Consider the following 27,059-nt stretch of genomic DNA (forward strand, 5'->3'; position numbering starts at 1 on the left):
ATGTGTGGGCTTGAACTCATTAGATGCAGTACTTTTCATTGCACATTGCACGACAGATACAGGAGGAGGATGAAAACAGTAGACAGTGGTAACACAATTCATGTTCCCAAAATTATTCTCATCATATAATTGACCTCGCATCATAATACAGTGACAATATTATATAGTAATCATATTTCGGATCATATTGTGGTGATCAAGTGAGACACATCTTGTTTTAACAGCATGATCTTTGTGTTGGTTTACCTGGAAAATGCCAATGGAAAGGAGCACACAAGTGCAAGAATCATCCATAAGCGTTGTTGACATCGACACTTCCAAATTCTTATTGCCATTGAGTCATTGACAATTCTCTAACTTGGATTCTGAGAATGCTGGAACTCACCAAGCAAATTGGTAATGCTGGAAATGAGGTCGATTGCCTTCAGAATTTGTTGGGAAGGATTGGTATATGCTCAGGTTTTTTGCAGTTTGATTGATCCATGAGCCGAAAAACAAAGAAAGATTAACTATGGAAGCAAGATGCAGAATGATAGGATTGCTATTTGATTGATGCCTGCTAAATGTTGCGCAGAACATTATATCTACAGGAGACCACTTATGATCTCAGTAGCTAACATTTCCCCGAAAAATTCAACGATATGATGAAACTGTTGTATGGTTCTCTTCATCATAATCATGTGAGAAAATTAGACTTAGATCTTCTCAACTTTGATAGATTAATCGTTCAAGGATTGAGAGTCCATGTGATCCTGTGGATGGTTGTCTTTAATACTTGCAATGAATCCCCCCATGCACTTCAATCTGCTGGTGTTCCATCTTCTGAACCTGTTGTTGGATTAAATCCCAGTGTGAATTGAAAGAGACTGCAACAAGAGCTTCATGTAACAAGATTAAACAGCACTATGTTTCAAAGTGAAAATTGGATTGTGACAGAAGAAGAACAATAAAAGGAAAATCTGAGATCTAATTGGTACACTAAGGCCATGCTCTGGATAGGGCCTATCATTGCCATCAGTCTCTTTCAAGCTTCCAACATCAAATAATAGAGAAAATAACAGAGTGCAATTAGGTCTGTCTGCAGACCTATTAAAAAGTTGGTGGCTCCTGAGGGGATTTTGTTAAAGTACACTGGGGTGAGATTCTCAGGATTTGCTGCTCTCCTCCCCCAAGAAGGCATTTGCTGCTTCATCCTGGTTCACTGTCCCTGGACATCATAGCTGACTGCATCCACCATTTGGTCATCAAGATCAGCATGTTTGCAAGCCTGAAAGCAGAATGTCAATATATATTTCTTTTCTTTGTCTTCTTCTCAGTTACTATAAAGCAGACACTCCAATCTCTAGAACTGTAACCTAGTAGATCCTAGGAAATGCCTGCACAGATCTGGTAATATCTTCTGAGTATTAGAAAAAGAAATGAGGTACTATCAGTTGTACAAAAGAAAGATAAGGTACAGAACATCATAATAGACAATCAGAAATATACCATGCCATCAGCAAAGTAGCTACAGTATTATTCTGTAAACAAATATTAGAAGAATTTATCCTCTACTTTGGTTTAGAAATTGCAAGATTCTTTTTGAAGTTTAGAACAGAAAGCTCAGTGGGCAAGTTGCTAATTTTATGTGATTATTAGTGATGGAAATTCCAATGATCTCTTCTCTATGTTTTCCTTTCTAATATCCTCACTATTTTGAGGCCACCTATAAATTAAGAATATTTATTTTTTTAAAATATTCCTCTACTTTTTCTCAAACCATTAATATTAATTATCTAATATGTCTAATGCAACCTTTTATCCTTTTCATCTAAGTTTGGAATTGACATTGACTGTATCCAGTATGAATTTTATTTGAGGTTAATGTCAAAATAAATTACTTTTAGAAAAACATGAAGTTGTATTTAAGTTTCTTTGAGTTTGTAAATCTTACAAAGGTCAGACAGTTGAAAGCAAGCAATACTTATGAGAACTAATGACTGTGACATAGGAAACCAAGTATGCACATGTTGTAAATGCAAATATATTATATTATGTTCAACATTTTGAAGGTAGCAGAACTTTGTTGGTGCACCAAATGGAATTTACATCATTGTGTTGTGTCTTTGTAACAGGAAAGGTTTTATGATGATCCTCATCTTTTGCATAAAACAAAAAATATTGATACAGTGACTCTTGAACAGCCAAATCACCTGTGTAGAGCTCATAGGGTCCTCTCCAAGTATGGAGTTGAAATTTGACATTGGCAATCACTCTGATGCACAAAAATAATTGTCAGAACAGTTTCTTTTCTACATATCAAATATTAGCAATATTGCAAAGCTAAAAGAAGCTATTTTAAGAGTATATTTTCATTTATGCCTAGATGAAAAAGGAATAAATAGGAAAAAAGATCATGCAAATAGTGCACATCTGCAAAGTCTATTCCATTGTCCCACCATCCCAAGTGATACATAAATCTCATCAAAAGCAATCCAATATTCATTAAAGCATGCTGTCATTTGAGAGATTCATACTATGGAAAGCTTTGATCAAACATGTCCATCTTACCAGATATGCTGTCATTGGTGTTTTCACAAGGAGCTGGTATAGCTGCTGGATGATTCTGCTGCTCTGTGAGTGATCCATGGCTGCATGGATTGGTCTCCTGCATTAGATTACATGGGAGTTATCTCAGCAAATAGACAAAGGTGAAGAGGTGTAAAGATGGAGCTACAAGCCTGAGAATGAGGTTGAAGATGATGAAAGCCATGGCAGGGGACATATGATGATTCTTGGAGATGGAAGCCCTGCATCTGATTCTGGAAATTGGCTGCATGCAGGGCTGGAGAAAGGCATAAATGGTTTGTGTATGAGCCTGCAGAGTGGTGTATAACTGGCACACTTGGTACTTGAACTGCATGATGCATCCAAGGAACAGAAGCATGAGACATGTATTGTTGGACACCTGGGAACATCATTTGTGCCATGGCACTTCCCATCCACATCATCTGCCAAATGTATGGCAATAATTATGTGAGAAATTTCATTACTGGCATATGAGAATGCTGAATGCTAAGCCATCAAATTTCCAGACCTGAACTTGCAGTTGAAGTGACTTCATATATCCAATAGCCTCATCCAGCATTGATGCTTTGTCTGTCTGAGCATGTAGAGTGTGCAACATGATCAGAACTTCAATTCACAGACTATATTGGAAATGGATTGTCGTTTTTCGAAGCATTAATTTGCATTTGATGCTGTTCTCTAACGATCTTACTTTCTCAAAACTAAGACATGTAAAGTTTGCTACTACTATCGAGAACTGTAAGCTTTTGATTCCATAGCTGTATAAAATGCATCAAGAGCACAGGAAAAGATAGAATTTTCTTAGTTAGATCACCTTGTTGCAACGAGGTATCAGCTCTTGCAGTGCCTTCATCTTCTCATTGATTCTGTCTCTTCTTCTCTGCACAAGATTGCACATGACAGTGAGCTCCTCCGTGACTCGCTTCATTCATTCTATTAGTTCTTCATCAGTTCTTACCCTCTCGGAGAGGTTGTGGACCTCAGCAGCTCGGCTTCTACGAGTAGCCGTCGATCGCTGAGCCAGCTTCTTCGCTTCCATCGACTCGATCTCAGCCTCCTGCAAATGCCAGTGGAATTGGTTTTGGAGATTGCGCAACAAGTATCTATGACACAAATCAAGATCGATAGACGGAGAGGAAAATATTACTTCGCTTTGATCATCCGCATCTCTTTTCCTTCTCTTTTGACTCCGATTGCTTCCAAAAATCTGCTTTCTCATTCTTCTGAAGCTGCAATCAGAACCTCCCGAGGATGAAGTAAGAGTAGTTTCATACGCGTGTTTCTGCTCAGTTTCTGATGGCATTCCTTTAGTAGCAGCGGCAGCAGAATCCCTGCTCAGATCAGCCTGTGCATGGATCTGATTACTTCCGCAGATGCTTGCATCTCCATCACCAATCGAAGAAGCCTGAGCCTTACAACTCTGTGGTGGCCTAGGAGGACAAGTTGCTGTGAAAGCAGTGCTCTCAGTGGGCACACCGATGACACCGATGCCCGCCATTTCCGAGAAGAAGTCGGAGCAGAATTCTTTGGCTGGCGGGTCGTCGAGAGGGTACTGCAACCATGACACGGTTTCGTCGACCTGGATCATGCCGGCGGATCTAGCAAGTGACCGCTCGCATTGTGGTTCTTGTTCTGGTTTGGATTCATCATTGATGGCAGAGGCTCCGTGATTACTCTGGGTATGCATGGCGACATGCATATCTTGCCACAGCAGTTCTACAAGCTCACTGTCCAGCCTGCAAGATCGAGAAAGAGAAAAGGAGGAGGAGCAAGAAATTTGTAAGGTTAATCGAAGTTGATTTCCCATGTTAAACCTATAGGATGTAAGAGAGAAGAGGAAGGAGGAGACTTACCCCATGGGTTTCTTTTGATCTTCCAAACTCCAGTTGGGGGCATACTGCTTCATTGATAGATTGCTGACTACAATTCAGGAAACACAGGGCATACAGGAATGTTGCTGCTCAGAGAACTATCTGAAGTAACATCTCCGATGCTAATTGTCTTCTCAATCTTGTGAGATCACTTCTCATGAAGAAGATTAACAATATTTAGGAGCAATGATATGAAAAGAAAGATAACAGAAAGATCTAATGATAAAATTGCTGAAGAACAAGTAGAGAAAGGAGGAAGAAAAGGCATCAATTTGCCAAGAACACAAGAAATCCAACTCAACTGAGGCATACAATTGCTAACAGCTGACCTTTTCCAGAATTCCAGTGTTCTTCCGCTTTGCCACTGCAATCTTTGATTAAACAATCACAACTCACTCTCTCTCTCTCTCACTTATAACCATGGCCGGATCGGGGAGCTTGGAAGCGGGCGTGACATCATTATCTGCAAAGATTTCCTATCCTGTTCTATAGAAGATCCAGGTTTTCCAATTCGCAGAGAAAATGAGTCCCCCATACTTCGAACATAGCAATAGTCTAAACGAAGTTTAATTCCAGCATTCAAGGCTATATTCTACTTAGAACAGAACATAAATCGGCAAAACAAAGGATTTGGAATGGCTGAGTCGATGAACAGTCATAACGTCATGTCTTTGTTTCCATCTGCTGCTCAACGAAACGCATTAAAGAGCGGAGACGTCGGATGCAAGTGTGGTGGAATCTTGTGACCACTACGGTATAGCTGCGTGCCTGCTCGTCGTCGTTCATCGAGGTGTACGTGGCCATGCACCGCTTCGTCGGTGTCATCCCTTCGTCTCCCCAACATCGACGTCATCGTTGTCTACGTGTTCCGTGGCTACACGCTGTTGCTCCGTCGTTACTTAGCTACATCGTCGTCACCATCAACTCTATTCTATCTCCTAAGTCTGAAGGAACTCCATCCACACAATTATTTCTCTCTGTAGAACGTAAGAAGCTTATACGAAAGAAAGATCTTTTGTTGGGATTGAAAAGGAAGAGAGCATTGAATATGGTTTGTTTTGCCGGAGATGAAATTGGTATATACGGCCGTCGCTTTGGTAAACAACAAACAGATACTTCTCAGTACTTTGTTTGACACTATTCCCCACTGTTTTCTTCCCTGTACATCACCTATTCTGGACGATTACTCTCTCTTTCTCTCTCTGTTCTTTCTGCGGAAGCAGGGAGCTTAAGGGCATGTTGGCTTTCGAACTGTGCATATCAGCTCACGGCAGAACACAGGGAGTGGTGCATGCATCAGCTTGAAGATAACTTTCTTCTTTGTCGCGCCCGTTGTTTCTTCCGTCGAGCACTTGTTGAAATGGCAGCAGCATCGAGCCATCCATTGCACTCAGAGCAACAGGATTCAACTCATTCTGATAAGATCCAATTCTTGAATGCTACCCGAGTTTGTTTGATTCAGATCTCTGTTCTATCATTCTTTGCCGAGTTATCAGAAAATAGAGGTTTCTCTTTTACTAATTTACATAATATTACTAAGTGACAAAGATGAGATTTGAACTTAGGATCTTAGAGTAAACTATCATTATCTTTACTAGTTGACACATCCAAAAAAAAATTACATAAACAAAAGATATCAATTAATTTAGCGAGTAAAGATCTTAGTAATTTATCTTTAAGTCTTAGGTTCGAATCCTATGTTCATCATTAACATTTTATAAAAAGATAATATTATATAAATAAGTCACAAAACAACCCATCTTCGCTCATAATTTTCTCATTATCTGAGTGTCAACATTAACATCCTGGATTTTTTTTTTTTTGGATTGGTGCACAATCTCACTAAATATAGGAAAACACATTTTGGTAGAATAAATCATTATAATGAACTATGGAATATATGATGTGTTTATTCGCGACATGATGATGTATGTTTTTGTTTGCTTAATATAAGTTAATTCTTAAAAAACATATGTTGCCTATATTACTCGATTACGTTATTATCCGTTAATCTTGTCATCTTAACTTACCATGAATTTGATCATGAATAAATCTCAAGCAATTAGAGTCGTAGCGGAATAGAAAATACATACTCTTTGTCAAAAAACAAAAAAAATCTATAGATATAGGAGACATGAACATGGAGGGAGGCAACCCAAGAGGAGGCCTCCTACCAAAAATAAATAACAGGACCGGGTTCACAAGAGAAACGGCTCCATGTTTCCATTTTAGGCTGCCTTCCTTCCCTCCTTGTCCCCAATTTAAATTTCGAATAAATAAATAGAAAACGAACACACACACGAAGCTGTTCTCCGCCTCTCTCGCCATCTCTCCTTCTCTCTCCTCCGAGTTTGGGACATCCACATCTCTCCATCGATCCACCACACATCTCTCTCTCTCTCTCTCTCTCTCTCTCTTCGACTGTTGATTCATTTAATTCCATCGAACCTCTGCGTCGTCGGGAGAGGAAATTTTGGGTTCTCCCGAGGGGCGTCGTCCTCCGGGAATGGGCTGCCTATTTCGATGCTTTCGACCCGAAGGTAGTAACGGACGAAGAAGGGATCGGCCGGTTCCCAGGTCGCGTCCTTCTACAAGCAAGGTATGGCATCGGTTTGATGATGCTCCATTTCTCCTCTTGTGATTGTCGTCAGATTGTTTTCTTTTCGCGGAATTGGGCGATGCTTCTTGCTCTCTGCCAATTGACCCACCAAATGCGCGTGGTTTCCGTAGATTAATCAGGGATCTTTGGTGTCGAAGAGGCAGCTCGAGTCCTTTTTCGTAAATGAGGGTACGAGACGTTGTCCTTTAATCGGATCGTATTCATGGAGCTCGTGTCTTCTGAATTTTTCCGTAATCCATCTTGTAGATCATGGTTCTCTTTCCAAGCAAGTTTCCAAGTCAAGTGCGAAGGACAACGTTCATAAAGATGGCTCATACGGGGAACTTAAACACGAGGTATGTGATGCATTTCATTTTTCTTTAACTATGATCCTATGATGATTAGTTTCGTGGTTTTGTCTCTTTTGTTTGATCTCTATCACATGCATCATATAAACATCACTGAACCAATGAAATGGATCGAGTATTGAAATACCAAGACACGATCTTTTAATTTTATTTTAAATTCTGGGCCGTATATTACAAGATTATCTATTATGTCTGGAATTTTAAGTGCAAGATTTGCATTCTCACAACCAAATTTGCCTTGGGTCATCATCATTGCATTATGTGCTGACAACATTATCAACCCTGGAATTCATGCTAAAGGAGACTGATCTTTTACAGACTCCTCAAGAAAAATCACATCAGGATAACACCTTGGAGAAAAGTTTTAGCAACAAAACTTTTATGGACAAAAGCTAGATGAAAAGTAGGAGGCTGATGGTGGCCCCTGATGCAACTATGAAGTCGTATCATTGTGATTTATGCATTGTGGGGGCTTTTTAATTGAAAAAACTTTTTTAAATCCACACAAAGCTGCTTAAGTCTGAGACCTACTAAGCCCTGAAGTCATAGATGTCCGAAGTCTTGAGTTTCCCTTTCAAAGAAATGAGCTTCTATCTCCTCCTGCAAGGCATTTGTTTTGGTTAAAATGGCAAGAGGTTCCACATATTAAGTTTCCCTTTTAAATGAATGAGCTTTTTTCTCCTTTTGCAATGAGGCATTTGCTTAAAGTGTTGCATTTAATCTACCTGTTAGAGATGCTTGTACATATCTTCGAACCATATTTTGTTATTTATCTACTAACTATGATCATACAATACATATATCCATTTAAGTAATCTATATTGCTCTAGTATTTGTTATGTGATGTCACTTCCAGGAGTTTCAAAACCCTCAATTGCTTGTTTCTAGTTTCTGTTTGATAAAAATGGCAACAAGTCATCAAGCAATTATTTTGGTGGTTACTTGATTAAACCTATTTTGATCCTACTGTATTGTCAAATCATGCATGTTTTGTCTTGCTGACCACGTTCCATGAAGATTAGTAAGTTCTATATTCTATCAGCATAGAAAAATTAGTAAGCTTTATATAATATCTGCAATATAAGGTCATTAAATTAGGGAATTATGTTATAATATCCGGTAGGAAAATTTAATTTAGTCTGAAAACATTAAACCAAGATAAAGATTGATAGAGCATAAAGAAGAAGTTCCTTGCACTCCACGAATCAGAACTAGGGTTGCCAAGTCACATCTTGTGCTCAAATTTTTTTTTTCTTTGCAACATTGACACAAAACATGACATACTTTTCACATATAACATCTTAGAACAATATATAAATTAACTAATTTTATTCAATTTAAATTTCAACTGTAACAAGTTTGACTCTACATAAAATCAAGCCCTATTTGCTCATACTAGAAGTGCAAGAACTAAGCCTTCACGTGACTAGGATAGACGATTTTCCTCCATGTGTTAAGAGTCAATATTAGAATCTCAAAGTTGCTCTAAAAAATATAAACAATAGAAATCAGTAATGTTGAGTAGGAATCTCCTAAATATCCTCTCAAAATATGTAACAAAATCAATAATATATTATGAACAAATATCAATAAGTCATAATAAGTAATCAAAACAAGTCATAAATCTTAGTAACCAGTTTCAGTAGCACAAACATTTCTCAATCTTAGATCTTATGAACTTTTGGTGTAGAGCAAACAATTGTTGGAGTACTCTCCCAACAATGGATGAAAGTACTTTGTCCCTCGGGATGAATTCTATATTTTTTCAGTAGTGGATGAAGAGAATTCATATCATATTCTCAATAATGGATGAAGTAGTATTCATCACCAATGGTAACACGTTCTTCTCAACAATGGGTGGAGGAATCGTTTAGCTATTACATCTGATAACCCGTTAGATCACTTAAGGAAATCGCCCTACCAGTATATTGGACTTCCTGCTTAAGCAGGGTTTGTGCTCGTATCATATCAGATTCATATATCATTTCATAATATGTTTGTCTCAGATTTAGTGGTACCATATAGACTCATAAATATCCATTCAACATCAATAACATAAGAAGTCATCTCCTAAGCAATCCTTAATTGACCTGAACCTTACGTGAATTAGTCCAATTGACTCGAATTGGACTCAATTCAACTATAATCTAATTGAACCAACTTGAAATCCTAAAATAATTAGTTTGGAATCACCCTAAACTGGTCTAAATTAGACTTGGTTGGGTCCAATCTAGGTTAAATAGGCTTGGATCGGTCAAAATCAATTAAATTGGTTTGATTCAGCCTCAATTAGGGGTCAACTGGGTTCCATACAGTACTGGGCTGGGCTTAAACAGTGCCCATGACTTGAATTCTGGGCTCAGCACAGTGCTGGGCTGATCCTGGCCCAGCCCATAAAGGGTTGAAATTGGTGTACATGCCTCATACATGCTGATCACAAAAGGGGTTGCAGCTAGGTTGAGTCACCATAAAAGACTAGACCCTAGTTATTATCCATAAAAAGACTAGACCCTAGTTGTTTGTTCTAATATTTCATGGCTCCCTAATCCAACAAGAGAAGTGACTGTTTGAGAGAACAAGCATTTATGGTCAACTGAAATATTCCACTTCAATCAGCTAGAGCATGCCTAGTGCAAATTTAATTCTAAACCCAATCCTTGTCAAGCATGGGTCAACATAGGCCATATGGTTAAGTGAGTCTAACAAATAAATAACTGCAAAAAAATTTGCAAAATCAATCAAATGAGTCCCCTTCAGTTATCATCTTCGCACTTTACAGCTATAAACTCATTGTACTGATCTACCATACTGGTCTAGCTAATTTGTAATGATAAATATGGACTGGTGTTTACATACTTGATTTGCATATTTTAGTTTTTATTCTTATTGCAAAATTTGAAATGATGAATCTTTGTAAAGCGTTTCTTAAATTTATTTAATAAAACCTTCTTTAACAAATGTTATATAGTGTTACATATAATTAAAACTCAAACTACTCTTGGGGAACTTGTCTGCAGCTTTAGTGACCGCTAGGTGAAGTGATGAACACGAAAAAAATTTGGCCTCTATGTAGCTTCTTTGCCCATAAATCTAACACATGACTGATTAGGAGCAATGATAAGCATATTTAACCCCAAAATCTGTAGTGTAACTATCATGAGAACTGTATTAATTACAAATAAAAATTGTAAATTTGTTTTGGGTGAGTTTTCAGTCCATTAGAATTTCATTTTGATGGAATCACCACATTCTGTACTGTGAATTATCGAGTCATGAAGTGGTAATGAATGGACATCTTTGATGTATTGCTTAGGAAATCTTGTGCAAAATCAGTAATACATTTCAAGGATTTGAAGTGTTGCATTTTTTTGTTGGGTCCTTGTGCTTGTGAAGATTGTTAAGTCTGAACCCAATACTTCAAAATTTTGAACAGCCTGATTTCTTAAAGGCTTCTGGTGCTCTTCTGCTAACTCCAGAAGAAATTCAAAAAGCATCACGAATTGAAACCGCTCAAGCTCCTGCTAAGGAAGGTCTATCTTCCAATCATGTCTCAAAACTTCCCGGTGCTTCTTGTATGGAACTTCTCTGTGATGAAAAATATAAGGTTTCCAGATGTCCGTCACAGGAGCAAGAGAATGCTGGTATTTCACAAAGCAATACCGAGTGGTAAGAGTGTCTTCTTTTGGCCTTTTTATGATTAATACTTCTGTCATTATGCTGTTTTAACTGAAAGCAATCGTCAATCATGTTTCTGATTGATTTCTACTTTAGCTTTACATTCAAGGGCCACCAAACTCCACAGTGCTGCGAATATTCTTTACCTTCAGTAAATCAGAATTTTGAAAGTGTACAAAATGAATATACTGTTGAACCAAAATTGGACGGTCATACCGCAGACATCCTTCCATCTCAGCATGAGCCATGTAATCAGCCATTTGCTTCAAAAAATTTACCCTTTCCTACTCCAGTGGAAGTGACTGATGAGATGGAGACTTCTGCAACTGTTTATCCGACCAATCTAGAGAACACTAAAAATGAGAAAAATGCTAGGATTGGAACACAGCATATATTTCCAATTCTCAATCCTGTGGAAAATCTTTCCAGGCAGGAATTATTGAATGAAGATTCATCAGAACCATTACAATCATATGACAGTTCTGATCATAAAACAAATAATATTCCTGATGCTGGAGAGAAGATTCAACAGATATCACTTGTAACAGATCCCGAGGAAGCTGAATTGTCTGGCACCCCGAGGTACACATCTCCAAGCAGATTGGAGACACCCAGAGATAAGACACTATTGAGACCAGAGTACCCAGATTTAGTAACCACAAGCTTATCTCAATGGTTGAAATCTCCTATCGCTAAAGATGAACACAATGAGATTAAGGAAAAATCCCACTCAGGAAAGAGTTCTTATGAAGACAGACCTATCCTTGGCATGGTTGCAGCACACTGGAAAGAGGAAGAACCTGGACATAAATCACCAAAAGAGTGGGATGGAAATGGAATTCCAAACTCAACAAACAAGTACAAAGAGGTGAAATTTGTAACTTCCCTACATCCGTATACATTCAATCCGTTGTTTCTACTATTATTTCTAAGAAGCTTTCTGTGCAGCAGGATCAGAAAGTGAGCTGGCATGCAACACCATTCGAAGAAAGACTAGAGAAGGCACTCTCTGATGAAAATTCCTTGCCAAAAAGGTCTAATACCATCTTTTTCTTGTTATTGGATCTAAGCTGCATATATCTACCTGAACCCGGTTGACAGTGTAATTAATGGCTCAGTTTGTGGTCACAAATTCTTTTCCTTGCTGATGCTTGCACTTGTTTTTCTGAGGTTCCATAGTAATATTCTTCAGTTTCTAGAATATGAATATCTTTAGCTTAATCTTGCCTTCTCAGGATTCCTGTTTTGTGAACAGTTGATTGTCTAAGAAATAGATGATCTTTACTACATTTGTAAAAACATTCCTTCCCTGTTACAGAACTTTTTGCAAAAAATTCTATGGTGATTGTTTGACAATCTTTGACTTGTATAATGGCAAGAGCTCTACTGCAAAGCTGCACATGCTTAGTTCACTGATACCGTTCTTCCTCTATTACTTATTTTATTGACACTAATTTGTTTCTGAAAACAGGAAGTTTGTACCTGGAAAGCGAGTAGAGTTTGAGGATGAACTAAGTGATACAGCAGCATCTTAGAACAATCCAGATATTCTTTTTTGAGGGAACAATCAAACTTCTCTCTGTACACTTGTTTGATTTCAATCTCCATGAAGAATTTTCTGCACTCCTGGATTTGAAGTGATGGTACTTTCCCAGATTATTCTTTTTTCCTGCTGGTGAGACCTACATGAATTGCAGCATCTCATCTCAATCCCATCAATTGCTTGCCTTGTACACAAAAAAAATTGTAAGCCATGATGTAAATGTGGATCCTCTCTACTTATTAGAAGAGGTGTGCATGTATATTTTCAATGATTAATATTAGAATTTTTTTTATAGTAAATACCACAGAGAGTTCTATGTAAATAGGAAGGTTTTCCAATCCCTCCAGATAAATTAACATGACTTTGAAATTTGTTCTGTATGCTTGTGTGAAATTTTTGTCGAATCTCTGCTACCGTTATATCGAATTACTGGCTACAATTTCTTTTTTGTAATTGTCTGCTATGTAAAATATGTCTCTTAACCATGTAAAATACATGCTATGTATACTATGTGTAGCCATGTTTATAATTATGCATCAAACTTCCATTTCTTTACATTGAATCAATGCTAATTATAAAAATTTATTGCTACAAATTGATATTTAGAATATAATAAATAAAGTTTAGTTATGGGGGTTTTTAGGAGAAACAAAAAATAATCAAAAGGAAATCAAGAAATATAAGATAAATAGAATTTGTAGTTCAACTACACATCAATCCATTGTCGTCTAGTCCGGTTAGGATACCTGGCTTTCACCCAGGCGACCCGGGTTCAAATCCCGGCAATGGAATTCTCTTTTTGGACTGCGTTATCTATTATTTACCCTTATCTTAAAAAAGGTTTCCTTTTATGACCTTCACTAGAATCAATTTTTCATATATTTAATTATTTACTTCGATAGACACCATTTCTTTGGTCTTCGTTGAACAAGATCGTACCATTCAATTGATTTCCCATGTATCTACGATTCCTCCATTAATTTGAGTCGTCCCTTCATTGCATCCAACCTTGCAGTCAAGTAACTAAAAGTCTCACACTAGTAGTAAATGAACCATCACAACAGAGGCAGGTTTCTAGCATCTAAAAAAGTGAGGGTAGTCCCCTTAACTACAAGTCCATGACGATGCTGACGATAATAATTTATGTATAATTTAATTCGAGATTAATGGAATGCTATTTTCATAATACATTTTTTTTGTTGTTAAAATTAATGTATTGTCTTAGTAAAACAGTAAGATGGATTCTTTTAAGGTATTTATGATGATTTTCCTAAAAAAAATTTAACATAGTATTTATGGAGGAGGAGGGGTGGATAGTTTCTAAATTAGAATATATAAATAAAAAAAATTATATTTTAGAAATATATAAAATATGAATATTTTTTAAGAAATCATTTTATTGTATCCCTTTCATCAATGTACAAAAGAAAAACATGTCTAACCTCTGTTTAGCAATTGCTAACTTAAATTAAACTTTAAGTATATAAATGCATGAAATCTAAATATCATAAAATCTCTAAAAATAGTTTAGTACTAATTGTAACTTATATAAATTTTCTCTCATAGTCAAATTACAGTCATCTATTTGAGATTAATAATATTTGTACATACATATACATATAAATTTTTATTTAATATGCTAAATTAACATTTAAAGGGGTATATATATATATATATATATATATATATATATATATATATATATATATCTCACTTAGTGCATGTGCTTAAGGCTCATTTTAGCCTTTATATAACTCGCTTCAGAGAGCGAGAACGATAGAGAGAGAGAGAGAGATGAAGGCACTGAGTTGGTGGCTGATGGTGGTAGGTGCGCTCCGCCTCGCCTCCGTCTGGTTCGGCTTCTTCGACATCTGGGCATTGCGCATGGCCGTCTTTTCGCAGACACAAAGTACTAACTACATATTCCCCTTCGTCTCTCCCTCAATGTTGCTGATATGTTTCCGTAGATCGTCATCTAGGTATTCTCGGAGAAGCTATTGTTCATCACGATCTGTTACAGGGATGAGATCTACATGCTGTATTGCTCGCATTATCTAGAGAAAACCTTGTGTTGGATCTCTTTCTCTTGAAAATGAGGTTCATGAGGCTATAGAACTCATCTTTTTTGTTATTATTATTATTTTATTTGCAGGTTTTTTGTATTATTAGTAAATATCATGTCCGCGAGTTTAAGTGGTTCAATTGCTAATGCATACTCTGAACGAAGGATTAGATCTGCATAGGCATATGGCGTTTGAAAAATTGGAATGGGTAGTCTTTTGGGTGGGTTGAGTTTGATCTTTGAGCGGGGCGCGGGTCTATAGTATAGGAAGGATCGATTGCATTGAATCTTGTAATACCCAATGATCTTGGATACTTTTATTTGGATCTTTATATTGTTGGATGTAAATTGCTCCTTCATGGTCCTGAACCAAAACTTCTGTGCGTCGAGCCTCTTGTTTGTTCCACCAAGAGTATGGATGTTGAAGTAGGAGTCATAAAGAATGGCCAAGTTTGGGTGCATTGGGAAGAGAGCAAGACCTCCTTAAGTATTTTTACTCGCGAGATTCATTTGGAATGTCCAGAAAGTTCCTTTGTATCCATGAGTTTCTACCTGGTTACTGGAGCCATAAAAGAATGTCAGATGACAAAGTTTGGATACATTGGGTAGAAAGCAATCCGTCCTTATAGATTTGGTTTTTTCTTAAGTTGTATCCATGGCTTTCTATTTACATGCTTCAACTATACTGCCATGATGATAAAATATCAAGTTTGATATTGCGTTTGTGCATGTACAAAAGTAAAATTATAAAGGAAAGATGCATTGTCTTGTGCTTGATTACAAAGATAAATATCATTCACCAATTGGAGGTTAGGAATATTTAGTAAAGTCGACAAATATGACTAGACCTTGGGGCTCTGGTGGTGTGGCAAGATTATGCCTGTGCTTACTTCATCAAGTTTATATGCTCTTTCATGCTTTTGATGTTAGTGAGAGAATGTTACAGATATGTGGTACACTGTGAGACTTTTGACAAGTGATGGCTGCATTTTCATGCCTTAATGATTAATATTTTGTTATAATTCTGTTATTTCAAGCAAAATGACTTTTTAAATGGCTTTATTTCTATAAGAAATTCGTGAACAAGTATCTAATGCCTATTTAGTAGGACTGGTTCAGAAGTTAGTTGCTTGGAGCCTGAAACTTGTCAAATTAAATATATTCAGAGTGTGGTTTACATCTTATGTAATGACTAAAACTAAAAGTTTGGTGTTCCCATCTTATGAAGTGCCACTAGTTCTCATGAAAAAATTTAGACAACCACTGGAGTATAGCAAACGGTTAGCTACCGTGCAGTAAAAGAATTTGGTATCCATAAAGATTTTAGCTGATTAGATTTTCAACTATCATTGTCTGCAATTGAAATTTTCTTGCAGTTCTCTGCTAAAGATTCGTAATTGTGAAAATTTTATATGCATCTATCTTGAAAATCTATATAATGTGGAATTGGTTCTTTGCTACATTAATAACAACTCTGTTATGATTGTTTCTAAAACCATTATGGATTTTACATGTAGTGACCGATGTTCATGGGCGGACATTTGGAATTTGGACGCTTTTGACATGCACACTCTGCTTTCTTTGTGCATTCAACCTTGAGAATAGGGCTCTTTATGCTGCGACCTTTTTATCTTTCATCTATGCCTTTGGACATTTTCTTACTGAATATCTAATATACCATACAATGGTTGCATCAAATCTGACAACTGTTGGCATCTTTGCTGGTAAGTCATTGTCATCTCTTTACAATTATTTGATACAATGTAGTTTGCTGCAACCTACAATATCTGTGCTTGCTTATTTCATAACTGAAGTTATTGAGATATGATGCTAAATAGTTGCAGGTTCACAAAATGATGTTACATGTATGGTTATCATTTTTATTGGTCATTACTTGGTGATTATTTTATTATATTCTACAAAAGAATTTCTTAATGCATCATATTAGCATGTCTTAAATTTTGAGTCAGAAATTTTGAGCAGATAGCATCTTTTTCTTCTTTCCTCTAATACTTAAATTGTGATCTCTTGCTTTTTCAAAGAAATTTTTGCTTCAGAAAATGTCAAATCCATCCTTAGAGCACTGATATAACCTGACACTGCAGAGGTTATACCTAAGAAAGGAAATTGAATATATTACAGATGTCAGTAGTAATTTCTATAGAAGATAGAATACCAGATGATACAGTAAAACGAGTCGAACACATATAAGAAGGTACAGAAATAGATTTAAAGGTGAAAATTAGAGAACAATTGAATTAGTAAAACAATCTATATGTTCCAAATATGTTCTATGGTATCTTATCCCTATTTTGAATCTCCAGGATAGCTCAAATGAAGATAAATTTAATCAATTTAAACCTTATTTTAAAAAAATCCAAAACTACCTCTCAAGTAAGAGACCAAATTTCAATTATATGAAGGTTGGACATGTAGGTGAATGACATGTATAAACATGTCAACACCACGAATGGAAATTTTTTTGCACAATTTTAATAACCATTGATTTGTATATAACTTATGATTGCCATAATGTTATTCACAAAGATACTTCAATGCATATGTTGGAGGCTTATTCAGTTGAAAGAATCCAAAACACATTTGTATTGCTTGCACTCAATAGGTCCAGAAGCTATATGCAGATGAGACATTGTCGATATGTCATATAATTAAAGTGAAGATATCATAATTTATGTACTCTGAAGCTTCAAACACAACTCATAAGTATCCAAGTGTCAGTTTTATACATAGACAGCTAGAATAAAGTCCATACTTCAGTGCATCTGTCATTCTATTTATTAAGAAACAGTTTGGGCAGTCAATTTAAAATTAATATGTCAGTAACTATTCTAAGATGTTCCCTATACACTTGTTTGTATGAAACTGAAACCTTCTGGAATTTTTTTTGTGATAAGACCTTTGTGGATCTAATCTGTTTAACAATATGGGCTGCCTAATAGAACACTAAGGGACCAGAGGCAGCCAATTCTTTTTCTAAAACTAGTTCCTTCATTAATTCTGAAATAGAAATTTAACATCTAACTAGACTCTAAAGATCCTAATTTGGAGCCCAATTTACTTTTCAAATAGTTGTCCAAAATATGAAATGGCAAAAACTTAATTGGAGCTGAACTAGCACTAGAAACATAAAAACACAAATTAACTTATAATTTGATCTGCATCAAAAGCCTCATATAAGACAGTTATGGTGTAAAAATGAGGCTTTTACCTGAAGTACAGAAACCTTAATCAAACTTCAATCTAATTAACTGTTTGGAATGGTGGAATTTATATATGTTAAAATTGAAGTACTAGTCTCAAAATTTTCCTTCTTTTAGGTTTTTTGTTTTCAGTTTGTATTCAAACATTTGGTGATTGCAAAACAACTGTCTTTAAATAGGAACCACTGACCTTCACTTAGCAATACATGGAATAGAGCTTGTTCATACCTATCATGCTTTGTTCTTCGATTAATATATGTAAATAGTCATGTGGCCTGTGCTAGGTGTATCTTATACTTTTACATATAGTTATTAAAACCAAACTGGGAAGCAACCTGGTCAAGCCTTGGTTCACTGGTTGAATCGATGGGTCAACTACATGTTTAATAAAAAAAAATTAAATATTTAAAATTATATATAGTAAAAAATATAAAATATTAAAACTAATTAAACAAGAAAAGTTGTATAGAAAATGTTAAAAATGATAATATCAACCAATATTATAAAGCAAATTGTGCACGAATAATGCAAAAGTTCGAACTCGAGAGTCTCCTACCCCCAGGTATTAGAGTGTGAAGCAAATTGTGCACGAATAATGCAAAAGTTTGATTGATTGATCACAGTAGAGTACTGAATTGAAGTTTGCTGATAGGCTTCTCTCTTCTTATGTTGCTTTTGTTAATTCAATCTTAAACTTGTAATAGCATTTGAGACTTTTTTTTTGATAAAGTAAGATTTCGTTGGCTTAACACTCTGTTCTATTCTCAGGGACATCAATTGTGTGGATGCTCTTACAGTGGAATGCACATCAACCTCAGAGTGCCTCAAAGCAAGAATAAATCAAATTTCCATTTGATGCAGACATTGTCATGATCTATCGTATTATGTTATTCCCTTTTCTAATCTTGGCAGGAGAAAGTTTTGCTTAAGCTACCATCATTTTATCATCTCCAGACATGGTTTTCTGATATGGAACTCATGCCTATCTGGTGATTCTCTAGTATAATGGTTGTGAATGCCCTCCTTAGGGTTCTTCCCGTTACTTTAAGCACTAAACTAAAGCATCTTTCATTATATAATCAATCTACTGTCAGCTTCCGTTAATGGCGGTGAGTCTTTCGTTTTCATTTGAATGTTACTCTTCAAAAGATCTAATCATATGCTTATAACTATCAATTTTAGCGTTCTAATCGTTTTCTTTGCTTTGTATCTACGTGTATTGATGGCATGAGTTTCTTATGGTTAACTATCTACTCATGGTTGAATCTAAATTATGTCATTTTGGGAGAGTTTCTGGTTGTCGTTATTCTTAAACGAGTTATGGACGGTTGAATCTAGATATATATTTGTGGGAGAGTTTCTTGTTGTTATGGTTGAATCTGTGAGAGCAGAAATAAAATCTAATCCTCCCATTAGAACTAACTAAAATAGGTTAAGAAGGTCAAATAAACTAAATAGGGAGTTAAAAATTAGAGTATGGAGGTATGAAAACGGTTGTTCTAAGCGTATTGCTTTGGCTTCATATTGGTGTTTATTAGAGAATCATTTAAGATACAATTGAGGTTTGATTTGAAAGAATCGGAAATTCGAAAAGTGGAGTTTGAATTGAAGGAACATAAGATATGTAACCAACTATATCAAATGTGTTGGAAAAAGAGGGTTTAAATAAATTTTTAATCAACTATATTAAATATTTCGAAAAAATTTAAATAGGTTTTTTGATCCAATCAGGAATTGCCATGTGGCAACATGAGAATGTGAATGTGAATGTGGCATGTTGCATGCTACCCGCATAGCAGCAACGAGCGACACAGGAAAAGCCTACATTCGACCAGCGCATAGCAAAAAGCTTGCGTTTATGGAGAGCGTAGTGACGTGTGCAAAGATCACGTCACACGGGAAAGGGTGATCCACTTTTACTGTATTATTTTTAGGACTCTTATAATCTTTCACAAAATATAAAATTATCTAAATAAATAAAATAATAATAAAACAAAAGTTGCTGTTTGCACATTTACTATGCGATCAATAATATATTTTCATCTTATTTTATGAAATAATCTTTCATTTAATCATGAGAGATTTTTAAAATTTTTCGGATCATCAATTGCGATCATCTATAATTTTTATTATATAAGAGAGCTTCTATCAATATCTGCTTATAGTTACATCTCATAGAAAATATTATGTTATCTTTTTTTATGGTGTAAACTTTATATATATCTTTATTAAAGTGTTAATCAATGTGCCCATTATCTAATTAATTAGGTTGTATTTTGTCGCTAGAAGACTTATTTTAGGTTAAGACTCATTTCTCTTTCTGACATGACCTTTATCATATTTTAAGTCTTTAGTAAGACAATAATCAATTAGATTATTATCAAATTTATTTAAAAAATAAAATAATAATAATCTAATCATTTATTATCTATTTCTTATATGGTTACTCTTTTTGTAAAAATATATTACAACCTTGTAATCAAAATTTTGAAATAGGATTAAAGCACTCAACTTCAGTACAAATGATATCAAGTGCTATAACTCAAGTTTCTAGTGTACTCCTATCAATTATGGTATGCTTGAAACATTTGCTAGTATATATCATTAAACAAAAGCCATATATGATTTTAATATAGATTTCATATCTAATTAATAAAAAAATCCAATAAGGATATTCAATAAATTTAAATCATTCATCAAAATAAAAAATATTTAATGACAAATCAATCAGTTATGCTAGGGTTACAAGTGTCTCTAGTATCTACCAAAAATAACATATGAGAGAGATATTAGGTTTGGTTGCATATCATAGGCAAAGAATTAATCTAATAATGTAAAAATATATTTACTGGGTTATCAATATTATTAACTAGATGAATGATCATAGGTTGTCCGTGGACTTTTGACAAGTGAACAAAGCTAAATTATCTTTTCCTACGGACGATAAGCTGCAAAGTGCAGAAGATATATTTACTACCTGCTAGCGGCAAAGATGAACTTCAATAAGCAAATCTTCCATGAGATGATTGAGTCGATTAGCATTGAGGTGATCAAAACATTATGTTTGTCTAACAGGAGACCACGCATGTGGATGATGACAAATATCATACCAATCATGCATTATTTGAATTTTAAACCTGTATGTGCATATTTAAACCCTCCGCAAACATTAAAAAAATCTAGCAGTCTTCTTGTTACTTCACCAGAATAGAAGTCATAACAGCGAAAGGTCTCCAGCAGGAACTGATCTTCTCATCAATTTTGTCCATGACTCGTTTGTCTCAGTAATAACTTTCAAAGCATAGTCCTATATACCAAAAAGAACAAAAGAATACAATAAAATTGAGTATATACCATATTTTACAATTACAATTGAAACTGCACATGTTAACCAAAAGTTTGTAAGTAGAGGCACTATGTGCAGACAGAAAAGAAGCATGTCATAAGAGTGAGGCGTTGAAGATGCATGCATCAGGAACAAACTGTATAATCAGAGACTACTTTCTGAAATTGCTTAGCTTCAATGCAAAGGTGTATAAATTAATTCTTCAAGGGAGAAAAGATCGATCACTAAATTTTTTTCTTTCATTGAGAAGGAGAATAACAAAACAATTAGGTTTTGACCATCATTTCTTTAATTCTCTCCTTACCTTTATAACCTTTACTTTTGACCATCATTTCTTCTTTCTTCTCTTATAACACCTTTGATTATTGTATTTTAGAAGACGTAAGACTCTAACTTATAAGCTAATAAGCTAAAATATGCATTTTATTTATTTAGATACTGGCCAATGATAATTGTTGATGTATGACTTTCTATATAAAAATCACAGTTCTAATAGCTCATATCGATACAAGAGCGGGGCCATTATGGTGATGCATATTGGACGAAACTAACATACATGAGTCAGGTCATGGCAGGGGCTGCATAGAGCTTTACCCATGGACTAGCACAAGTCTACTGAGTGCCAACTGTTTTTGAGCAAACCACCCTGTCCAATGCAATCAATGTTTTTCTACCAGTTTCAATGAAAATTAGACTAATTTTGATAAAAGCTGGTTAACAACTGTAAAGACTCAGATTAGAGCTGATCTGCTTTAGGGCATCATTTAAAGCAGATTGCTAAAATATTGTTGAAATTGTAACTCTATAAGGAACGATCAGTATGGGAGGCTCTTGCTAGTGCAGGATATAAGGAGAGTCTGATATTCATAGCTTACCCCAAGATGTGGATAGGTGGTTTCTGAGGTTCACATCCATGAAACCTAGGTCAGAAAGGAGCAATCCTACTGGTGCATTAAGGCTTACTCAGGTTAAAACATAGAATATGACAGGCTAAAAAAACCTCATACTGGTATGGATATTGATGTGGAAGAAGACAAACAAATCATGTCATGATCATGCTTAACAATCAATTGATGTTGTTTACAGAATATTTTTGATATCATAATAAATTCTTGCATTCAAAAAATAAAATAATTTTATACTGTTATTCTGCAATGCCTTTTCAGAGTGCAGTTCCAAACTGGTAGATTCTCTTATATTATATTTCAAGTATTTGTTGAGACATTCAGATTTAATAAAAAAAGGTTAGAATATCCAGACCAGAAATGAGTGGTAAGCATCACCATACAATGTAAAACAGTATCATTTTATAAAACTTAATTCTCTTTAAAATTGAAATAATCAACAAAGTCTATGAACCATACAACAGTATCTGAAATGGGAACCACTCAAGAATCACCAAACAAAAACTGAACATGCAAAAGGGCAATTTCCATGAATAACATCTGCCAATTTAGAATTGAATTCAAATAAGAAAATACTGTCTTAAGCAACATGTAGATAAAAGATTCTAATACTACAATATAGAGACCATAAAGAGAACAATAAGAGAATTACCTTGTTTGCAGCTTTGTTTCCAAGACCAAATTTATTAGCAGGCTTTCCATCTGGAATCTTGTAGTCTCTGAACCAGTCTCTTATAGCAGTAAGAGTTCCCTAAAGCAATGGCAAGCCAGTGGGTACCAAATAATCAACCTCAAAGAATATGAATAAGCACAACGAAAACAGCAGTTGTTTGTTGTGCTTCACTATCAACTCATCCACTGAAAGATCAATAGAAGGAAAGAAGTGAAATTTATTAACAGAATTCACAAAATCACAATTATCTCCAGAAAAAGGCTGAATTGGATCCCTTCAAACTTAATGATATTTTAAAATCAAGGTTAGAACATTGTTTTCTCAATGTATGAATCTTTTGAAATGTGACAGTCATGTCATGTTCAACTGAACAACACAGAGAAATCATGGACACCACTTTTTCCAGTTTTACCCTGTTCTAGAATGCAAATATCATAAAACAACAAAAAGAATCCAACCAGTTGATGGCGAATATCAGTTCAGAAGGTTTAGCATGACAGAACACTTTTAATTTCTTGTACTGGCTCAGAAAACACACAAACATAATATGCATTAAGCACCAAGCAGTTGGAACTGTACAATATTGGTGGCCCTATGTGAAAGACAGAATATGTGCTAAGACAATTTTCTGTTGGTTTGCATATTCAGACAGCATAACCGACAATGTGGTCTGGATAAAATAAGCCTTTGCACTACAATAAAGATGCTCTGTTGTGGATTTAGTGCCCAGTGTTTGAGTCATGAAAACAACCCCTTTGCTTGCAGGGGTAAAGGCTGTACACACTGGGGATCTCCCTAAATCTTGAACCTGCAGGAGACTCAGCAATGATTGCCCTTTTTTACCAATTGACAATGTAGATTGTCTATCAAATGACACTGGAAAACTCTGGAACCCCAATTAAGTCTAATGTTCATGCTAATACTACTCTTTAGTTCAATATAACAATTCTAAGAACTTAATATACAAACCCTTACAAGTGACAAACAACTAGGTACCTCTACAAGTAATATTTAATTCCAAACTAGCAGAAAATCCTAATGCAAAACAAATGCAAGATAACAACTGTTTAGATTTTATCTCTATCTAAAGGGTCTCCAACACATTTAATGCAAACAGGAAAACTAATTCAGTCTGAATTTCACTTCATTAACAAAAAGGTGCAGATATTTGTTAATATGCACACTGATTTCTGTAGTTTAAAATCATAGAATGACAAATTTCTATCTACAAATGCATCAAATATAGACATATAATGAAAAAAATTATCAAATTTTTAGTACATCAAAATGTTCTTCATTGGCATACATAGGAAAACCAGTGGGTTTGGTTAGAGTTGGTGCATGCATGGTTAATGGACTTCAGATGCCCAAAGAGTTAATTATCCACAGCCAAGGATATTTAAGGCCTTGTATCTTGACGTTTCAAACTAAGAAACCAGAGGGGCATCGAGGCAATAGATAAAGAAAATCCAAATCTCAGACCTATCTATATTACTGAATCTATTACAGTGCAATGATGTTATCATGTAAAAACTAGGTCGTGGCAACAAACCAACTATGGAAGAGTTTCTCAGTTTGATGCACATAGATGTGAAATTCAACAAATTTATATTAATAGAAAAACATACTGGAAAATGCTTCTCAACATCATCAACATCATTTACAAGTGAAGCTCGAGGATCATCCAATGAAATAGCAACAATCTTCCAGTCTAGCTCCCCTTCGTCAATCATGGCTAAAGCTGCCAAGGGTTTCACCTTAAGGATATCACCAATCTTAGCCCGTCTTTCACCTATCTCAACAACATCAACTGGAACATGGAGAATACCAGGTCATTATGTTGCTGACAGAACCAGGGCTCTTGCTAGACTATCTAAATCAATTAATGTATCACATAAACAGGGGATGGTTCTAATAAACCTGGATCATTATCTCCAAAAGCCCCTTCAACTTCTGCATTAGCAAAAGATGGGTCTTCCCATGTTTGAGGAAGTAATCCATAATTCCAGTTTATATTGTACCTGAAATTAAAAAAATAAACAGTCAGTCAAATTTACATAATTACATGAACTTTTATGGTGGGGTGTATTCTCCCTATCAAGTCCAATTAATCTTTTTGCATGATTTGGCACTTTCAACTTATTTCTGCGGTCCACCGACAAAATTTGACACTCATTTTGGCAAGATTCCTTATGTTTCTGTAACAGGTGACATGGCCATGGTTATCAAACAAAATATCTCGTATTAATGCAATGGCTATGATTAATCCCATTTACCCATTGTTTATGCTATATTCAAGTGAGGCATTTAGGTGTCTGGTTTCCTCATCTATGTGCATCTCATCCATATGAAGTACACAAGTCGTCAGAGTTTAATAAAAAAACTTTTTCAATGACACTAGAAAGCCACAGTAATTTGATAGTAAAAAGAACAGGATTCATCCATTGTACTAAACCAAGATAATTTAAGAGTATTGATATGCAAATTTTGAGATAAAAAATATACCTTCAAATATAGATATAGTTGGTCAAGAGAATAAAATCATATGAATAGTCTCTGTTGAGACATCCGGATTGGTTAGTGCATTGTTGTGCAAGTGATAGGTTTGAAGTATGAGTCTCATGTGTGAGTGTCATATATGCTATTAACTATAATGAAAATTTTTATTATTTTTAAAAAAATCATATAAATAATAAAAAGATAGACAAAGAGCTCTAGTAAGCAATTTAATACATTCTTAAAGATAAATCATAATATTAGGACATTAAACCAAGAGAATTTAACTCAATTGCATCTTGGATCCTTGATCTGATGATAAGTTGCTTGAATTCTTAATTGCGTGCAGATTTAATACTAATCAATGTTTGATGTTGCCATTGCACTTTGGGATATTTTCTCAAGAAAGCACCTCATCAGTATGCAGTAACCGGTCTATGATAGTGAACAAGCCATCTCAAGACACGAATTTTAACTTCTCATAATATGTAAGCAACAGAAATTACCTCACAGATGTATGTTGACTCAAACAATGTTGACCACTTGACCTTGTCAAAAGTTTCACCCTTGACAACCTAAAATTCAATCCGAGATGGTAAATCAACATGATTTCCATCTAGATTACATATCAGTGATTATTGTCAAATGACTTGGGAGTATGTTAGGACAAAAAAAAAAAAAGAATAGCCATATTTAAGATTGTATACATGGTCCACCAACTCCATAGTAAATGATGCGATTTTCTATCAGTTCTAAAAGGATATCCTTTTATTTACTTAAGTGGATTCACCAAAAGAGCCTGATAATTCAAGTTCATACAGTGCAATTATTTGATCTGTCTTCGAGGACAAACCCTTTGATGGGAAAACCATATTCACAGCATTACTCCAGGCTGTCCAAGAACTGAACCCATGAAGCCTTCAGGCTCAGACTTTAACAGTTAAAGAAAATACCAAGCAAACTAAGCGAAATGGAAAGAAAATAAAAGAAGTGATTGAGGTGCAAATGATCTCACGGGTAGTATCGAAGCTTCCCCTTCTTTGTGTCCTGCTTTATAGGCGTGAACGGCTCATCGGTGGCCACCTCCATCTTCGCGCTCGACACCTTGGGGATCTCCACAACGAAGTTGAAGACCCCGTCTCCCACATGCAAGGGCACATCGTGCCACGGTGAGATATTCTTGCCGGAGCCATCGAGGAAGAAGACCCGGTAATCGAGTGTCTCCGGGAGGCCCTCCTCCTTGGTCTGGATGTCGGCCTTGTAGAGGGCGGATGGGGCTACGAAGCGCCGTTGGGGCGTGAGGGAGACGGCCCTCGGCCTGGCTGAGAGGATGGCGCCCTGGTAGGCCGGAGGAGAGCACCGCCACCGTAATCCATGGAAAGCGCCGCCGGCCGCGGCGGTGAAGCGGGTGGCGGATGCGGTCGCGGCCGTCGCCATGGGTCAGTAAGGGGCCGGAGTCTGAGAGCAAGCGAGATGTGGTGCTCGGTGATTTGGAAGGTGAGGCCGCAGCCGTCACAACTCGTTAAGTGAGAGACCAAGGTATCGGGACCAAATCTCGTGACTTAACCCCTAGCCTCGTTAATCAAATCACGTGGCGTACAGCCAAAATAGTTGCCATTCCGCCGGTTTGAACCGCGTACGAAAAACCACTTGGTCGGGTTGATTTCCGGTCGATACGTTAGACCTCGCGCAGACCGGCACCCGAACCGAGCTTGACCCGCGCTCAAGTGGC

The 27,059-nt window shown here is 35.9% G+C and overlaps 4 protein-coding genes and 1 non-coding gene across 6 annotated transcripts; 3 read left to right on the forward strand and 2 right to left on the reverse strand.

The window, feature by feature from the left end:
* Positions 1-906: 906 nt before the first annotated feature.
* On the reverse strand, positions 907-5,206 carry LOC135639776 (transcription factor PHYTOCHROME INTERACTING FACTOR-LIKE 13-like). 2 transcript variants are annotated; one of them, XM_065153674.1, is made up of 10 exons: positions 4,769-5,206; positions 4,422-4,590; positions 3,716-4,304; positions 3,527-3,625; positions 3,383-3,448; positions 3,077-3,142; positions 2,721-2,990; positions 2,551-2,647; positions 2,193-2,254; positions 907-1,267 (listed from the first exon to the last, which is right to left on the reverse strand). In XM_065153674.1, the coding sequence occupies exons 2-9, from the start codon at positions 4,472-4,474 to the stop codon at positions 2,250-2,252; spliced, it is 1,245 nt and encodes a 414-aa protein (XP_065009746.1). In that variant the 5' UTR covers positions 4,475-4,590; positions 4,769-5,206; the 3' UTR covers positions 907-1,267; positions 2,193-2,249. The 2 variants fall into 2 exon arrangements, with proteins under 2 accessions (XP_065009746.1, XP_065009747.1); XM_065153675.1 differs by having other exon boundaries at positions 907-1,386.
* A 1,611-nt stretch (positions 5,207-6,817) lies between these two features.
* Positions 6,818-12,748, forward strand: LOC135640139 (protein JASON-like). The gene is made up of 7 exons (XM_065154296.1): positions 6,818-7,038; positions 7,170-7,227; positions 7,306-7,394; positions 10,840-11,072; positions 11,178-11,949; positions 12,033-12,115; positions 12,553-12,748. The coding sequence occupies exons 1-7, from the start codon at positions 6,946-6,948 to the stop codon at positions 12,614-12,616; spliced, it is 1,392 nt and encodes a 463-aa protein (XP_065010368.1). The 5' UTR covers positions 6,818-6,945; the 3' UTR covers positions 12,617-12,748.
* A 593-nt stretch (positions 12,749-13,341) lies between these two features.
* TRNAE-UUC (transfer RNA glutamic acid (anticodon UUC)) lies at positions 13,342-13,415 on the forward strand. The gene has a single exon. It is a non-coding gene; the product is annotated as a tRNA-Glu (tRNA).
* Positions 13,416-14,368: 953 nt separating this feature from the next.
* On the forward strand, positions 14,369-19,097 carry LOC103989460 (ergosterol biosynthetic protein 28). Its single transcript, XM_009408306.3, has 3 exons — positions 14,369-14,533; positions 16,204-16,410; positions 18,676-19,097. The coding sequence occupies exons 1-3, from the start codon at positions 14,419-14,421 to the stop codon at positions 18,744-18,746; spliced, it is 393 nt and encodes a 130-aa protein (XP_009406581.1). The 5' UTR covers positions 14,369-14,418; the 3' UTR covers positions 18,747-19,097.
* A 1,808-nt stretch (positions 19,098-20,905) lies between these two features.
* Positions 20,906-26,868, reverse strand: LOC103989461 (soluble inorganic pyrophosphatase 6, chloroplastic). Its single transcript, XM_009408307.3, has 5 exons — positions 26,343-26,868; positions 24,752-24,852; positions 24,460-24,641; positions 22,811-22,909; positions 20,906-21,214 (listed from the first exon to the last, which is right to left on the reverse strand). Exons 1-5 carry the CDS (start codon positions 26,762-26,764, stop codon positions 21,122-21,124), a joined length of 897 nt encoding a protein of 298 aa, XP_009406582.2. The 5' UTR covers positions 26,765-26,868; the 3' UTR covers positions 20,906-21,121.
* Positions 26,869-27,059: the final 191 nt, after the last annotated feature.

The sequence above is a fragment of the Musa acuminata genome, chromosome BXJ3-6 (assembly GCF_036884655.1).
Source record: "Musa acuminata AAA Group cultivar baxijiao chromosome BXJ3-6, Cavendish_Baxijiao_AAA, whole genome shotgun sequence".
In the NCBI taxonomy this organism is placed as follows: domain Eukaryota; kingdom Viridiplantae; phylum Streptophyta; class Magnoliopsida; order Zingiberales; family Musaceae; genus Musa; species Musa acuminata.

Bases quoted from the DNA above. Each gene is read 5' to 3' on its own strand.
- LOC135639776 (XM_065153674.1), bottom strand. From the start codon at position 4,474: ATGAAGCAGTATGCCCCCAACTGGAGTTTGGAAGATCAAAAGAAACCC. The intron at 3,449-3,526 runs GTAAGAACTGAT...AATCTTGTGCAG, and splicing joins TCCACAACCTCTCCGAGAGG to AGAAGAAGAGACAGAATCAA. The intron at 2,991-3,076 runs GTCTGGAAATTT...TACATTTGGCAG, and splicing joins CACTTCAACTGCAAGTTCAG to ATGATGTGGATGGGAAGTGC.
- LOC103989461 (XM_009408307.3), bottom strand. From the start codon at position 26,764: ATGGCGACGGCCGCGACCGCATCCGCCACCCGCTTCACCGCCGCGGCC. The intron at 22,910-24,459 runs GTATGTTTTTCT...CCATTGCTTTAG, and splicing joins ATGTTGAGAAGCATTTTCCA to GGAACTCTTACTGCTATAAG. The intron at 21,215-22,810 runs GTAATTCTCTTA...TTTGGTATATAG, and splicing joins GAAACAAAGCTGCAAACAAG to GACTATGCTTTGAAAGTTAT.
- LOC103989460 (XM_009408306.3), top strand. From the start codon at position 14,419: ATGAAGGCACTGAGTTGGTGGCTGATGGTGGTAGGTGCGCTCCGCCTC. The intron at 14,534-16,203 runs GTACTAACTACA...TTTTACATGTAG, and splicing joins CGTCTTTTCGCAGACACAAA to TGACCGATGTTCATGGGCGG. The intron at 16,411-18,675 runs GTAAGTCATTGT...TTCTATTCTCAG, and splicing joins AACTGTTGGCATCTTTGCTG to GGACATCAATTGTGTGGATG.
- LOC135640139 (XM_065154296.1), top strand. From the start codon at position 6,946: ATGGGCTGCCTATTTCGATGCTTTCGACCCGAAGGTAGTAACGGACGA. The intron at 7,395-10,839 runs GTATGTGATGCA...AATTTTGAACAG, and splicing joins ACGGGGAACTTAAACACGAG to CCTGATTTCTTAAAGGCTTC. The intron at 11,950-12,032 runs GTGAAATTTGTA...TCTGTGCAGCAG, and splicing joins CAACAAACAAGTACAAAGAG to GATCAGAAAGTGAGCTGGCA.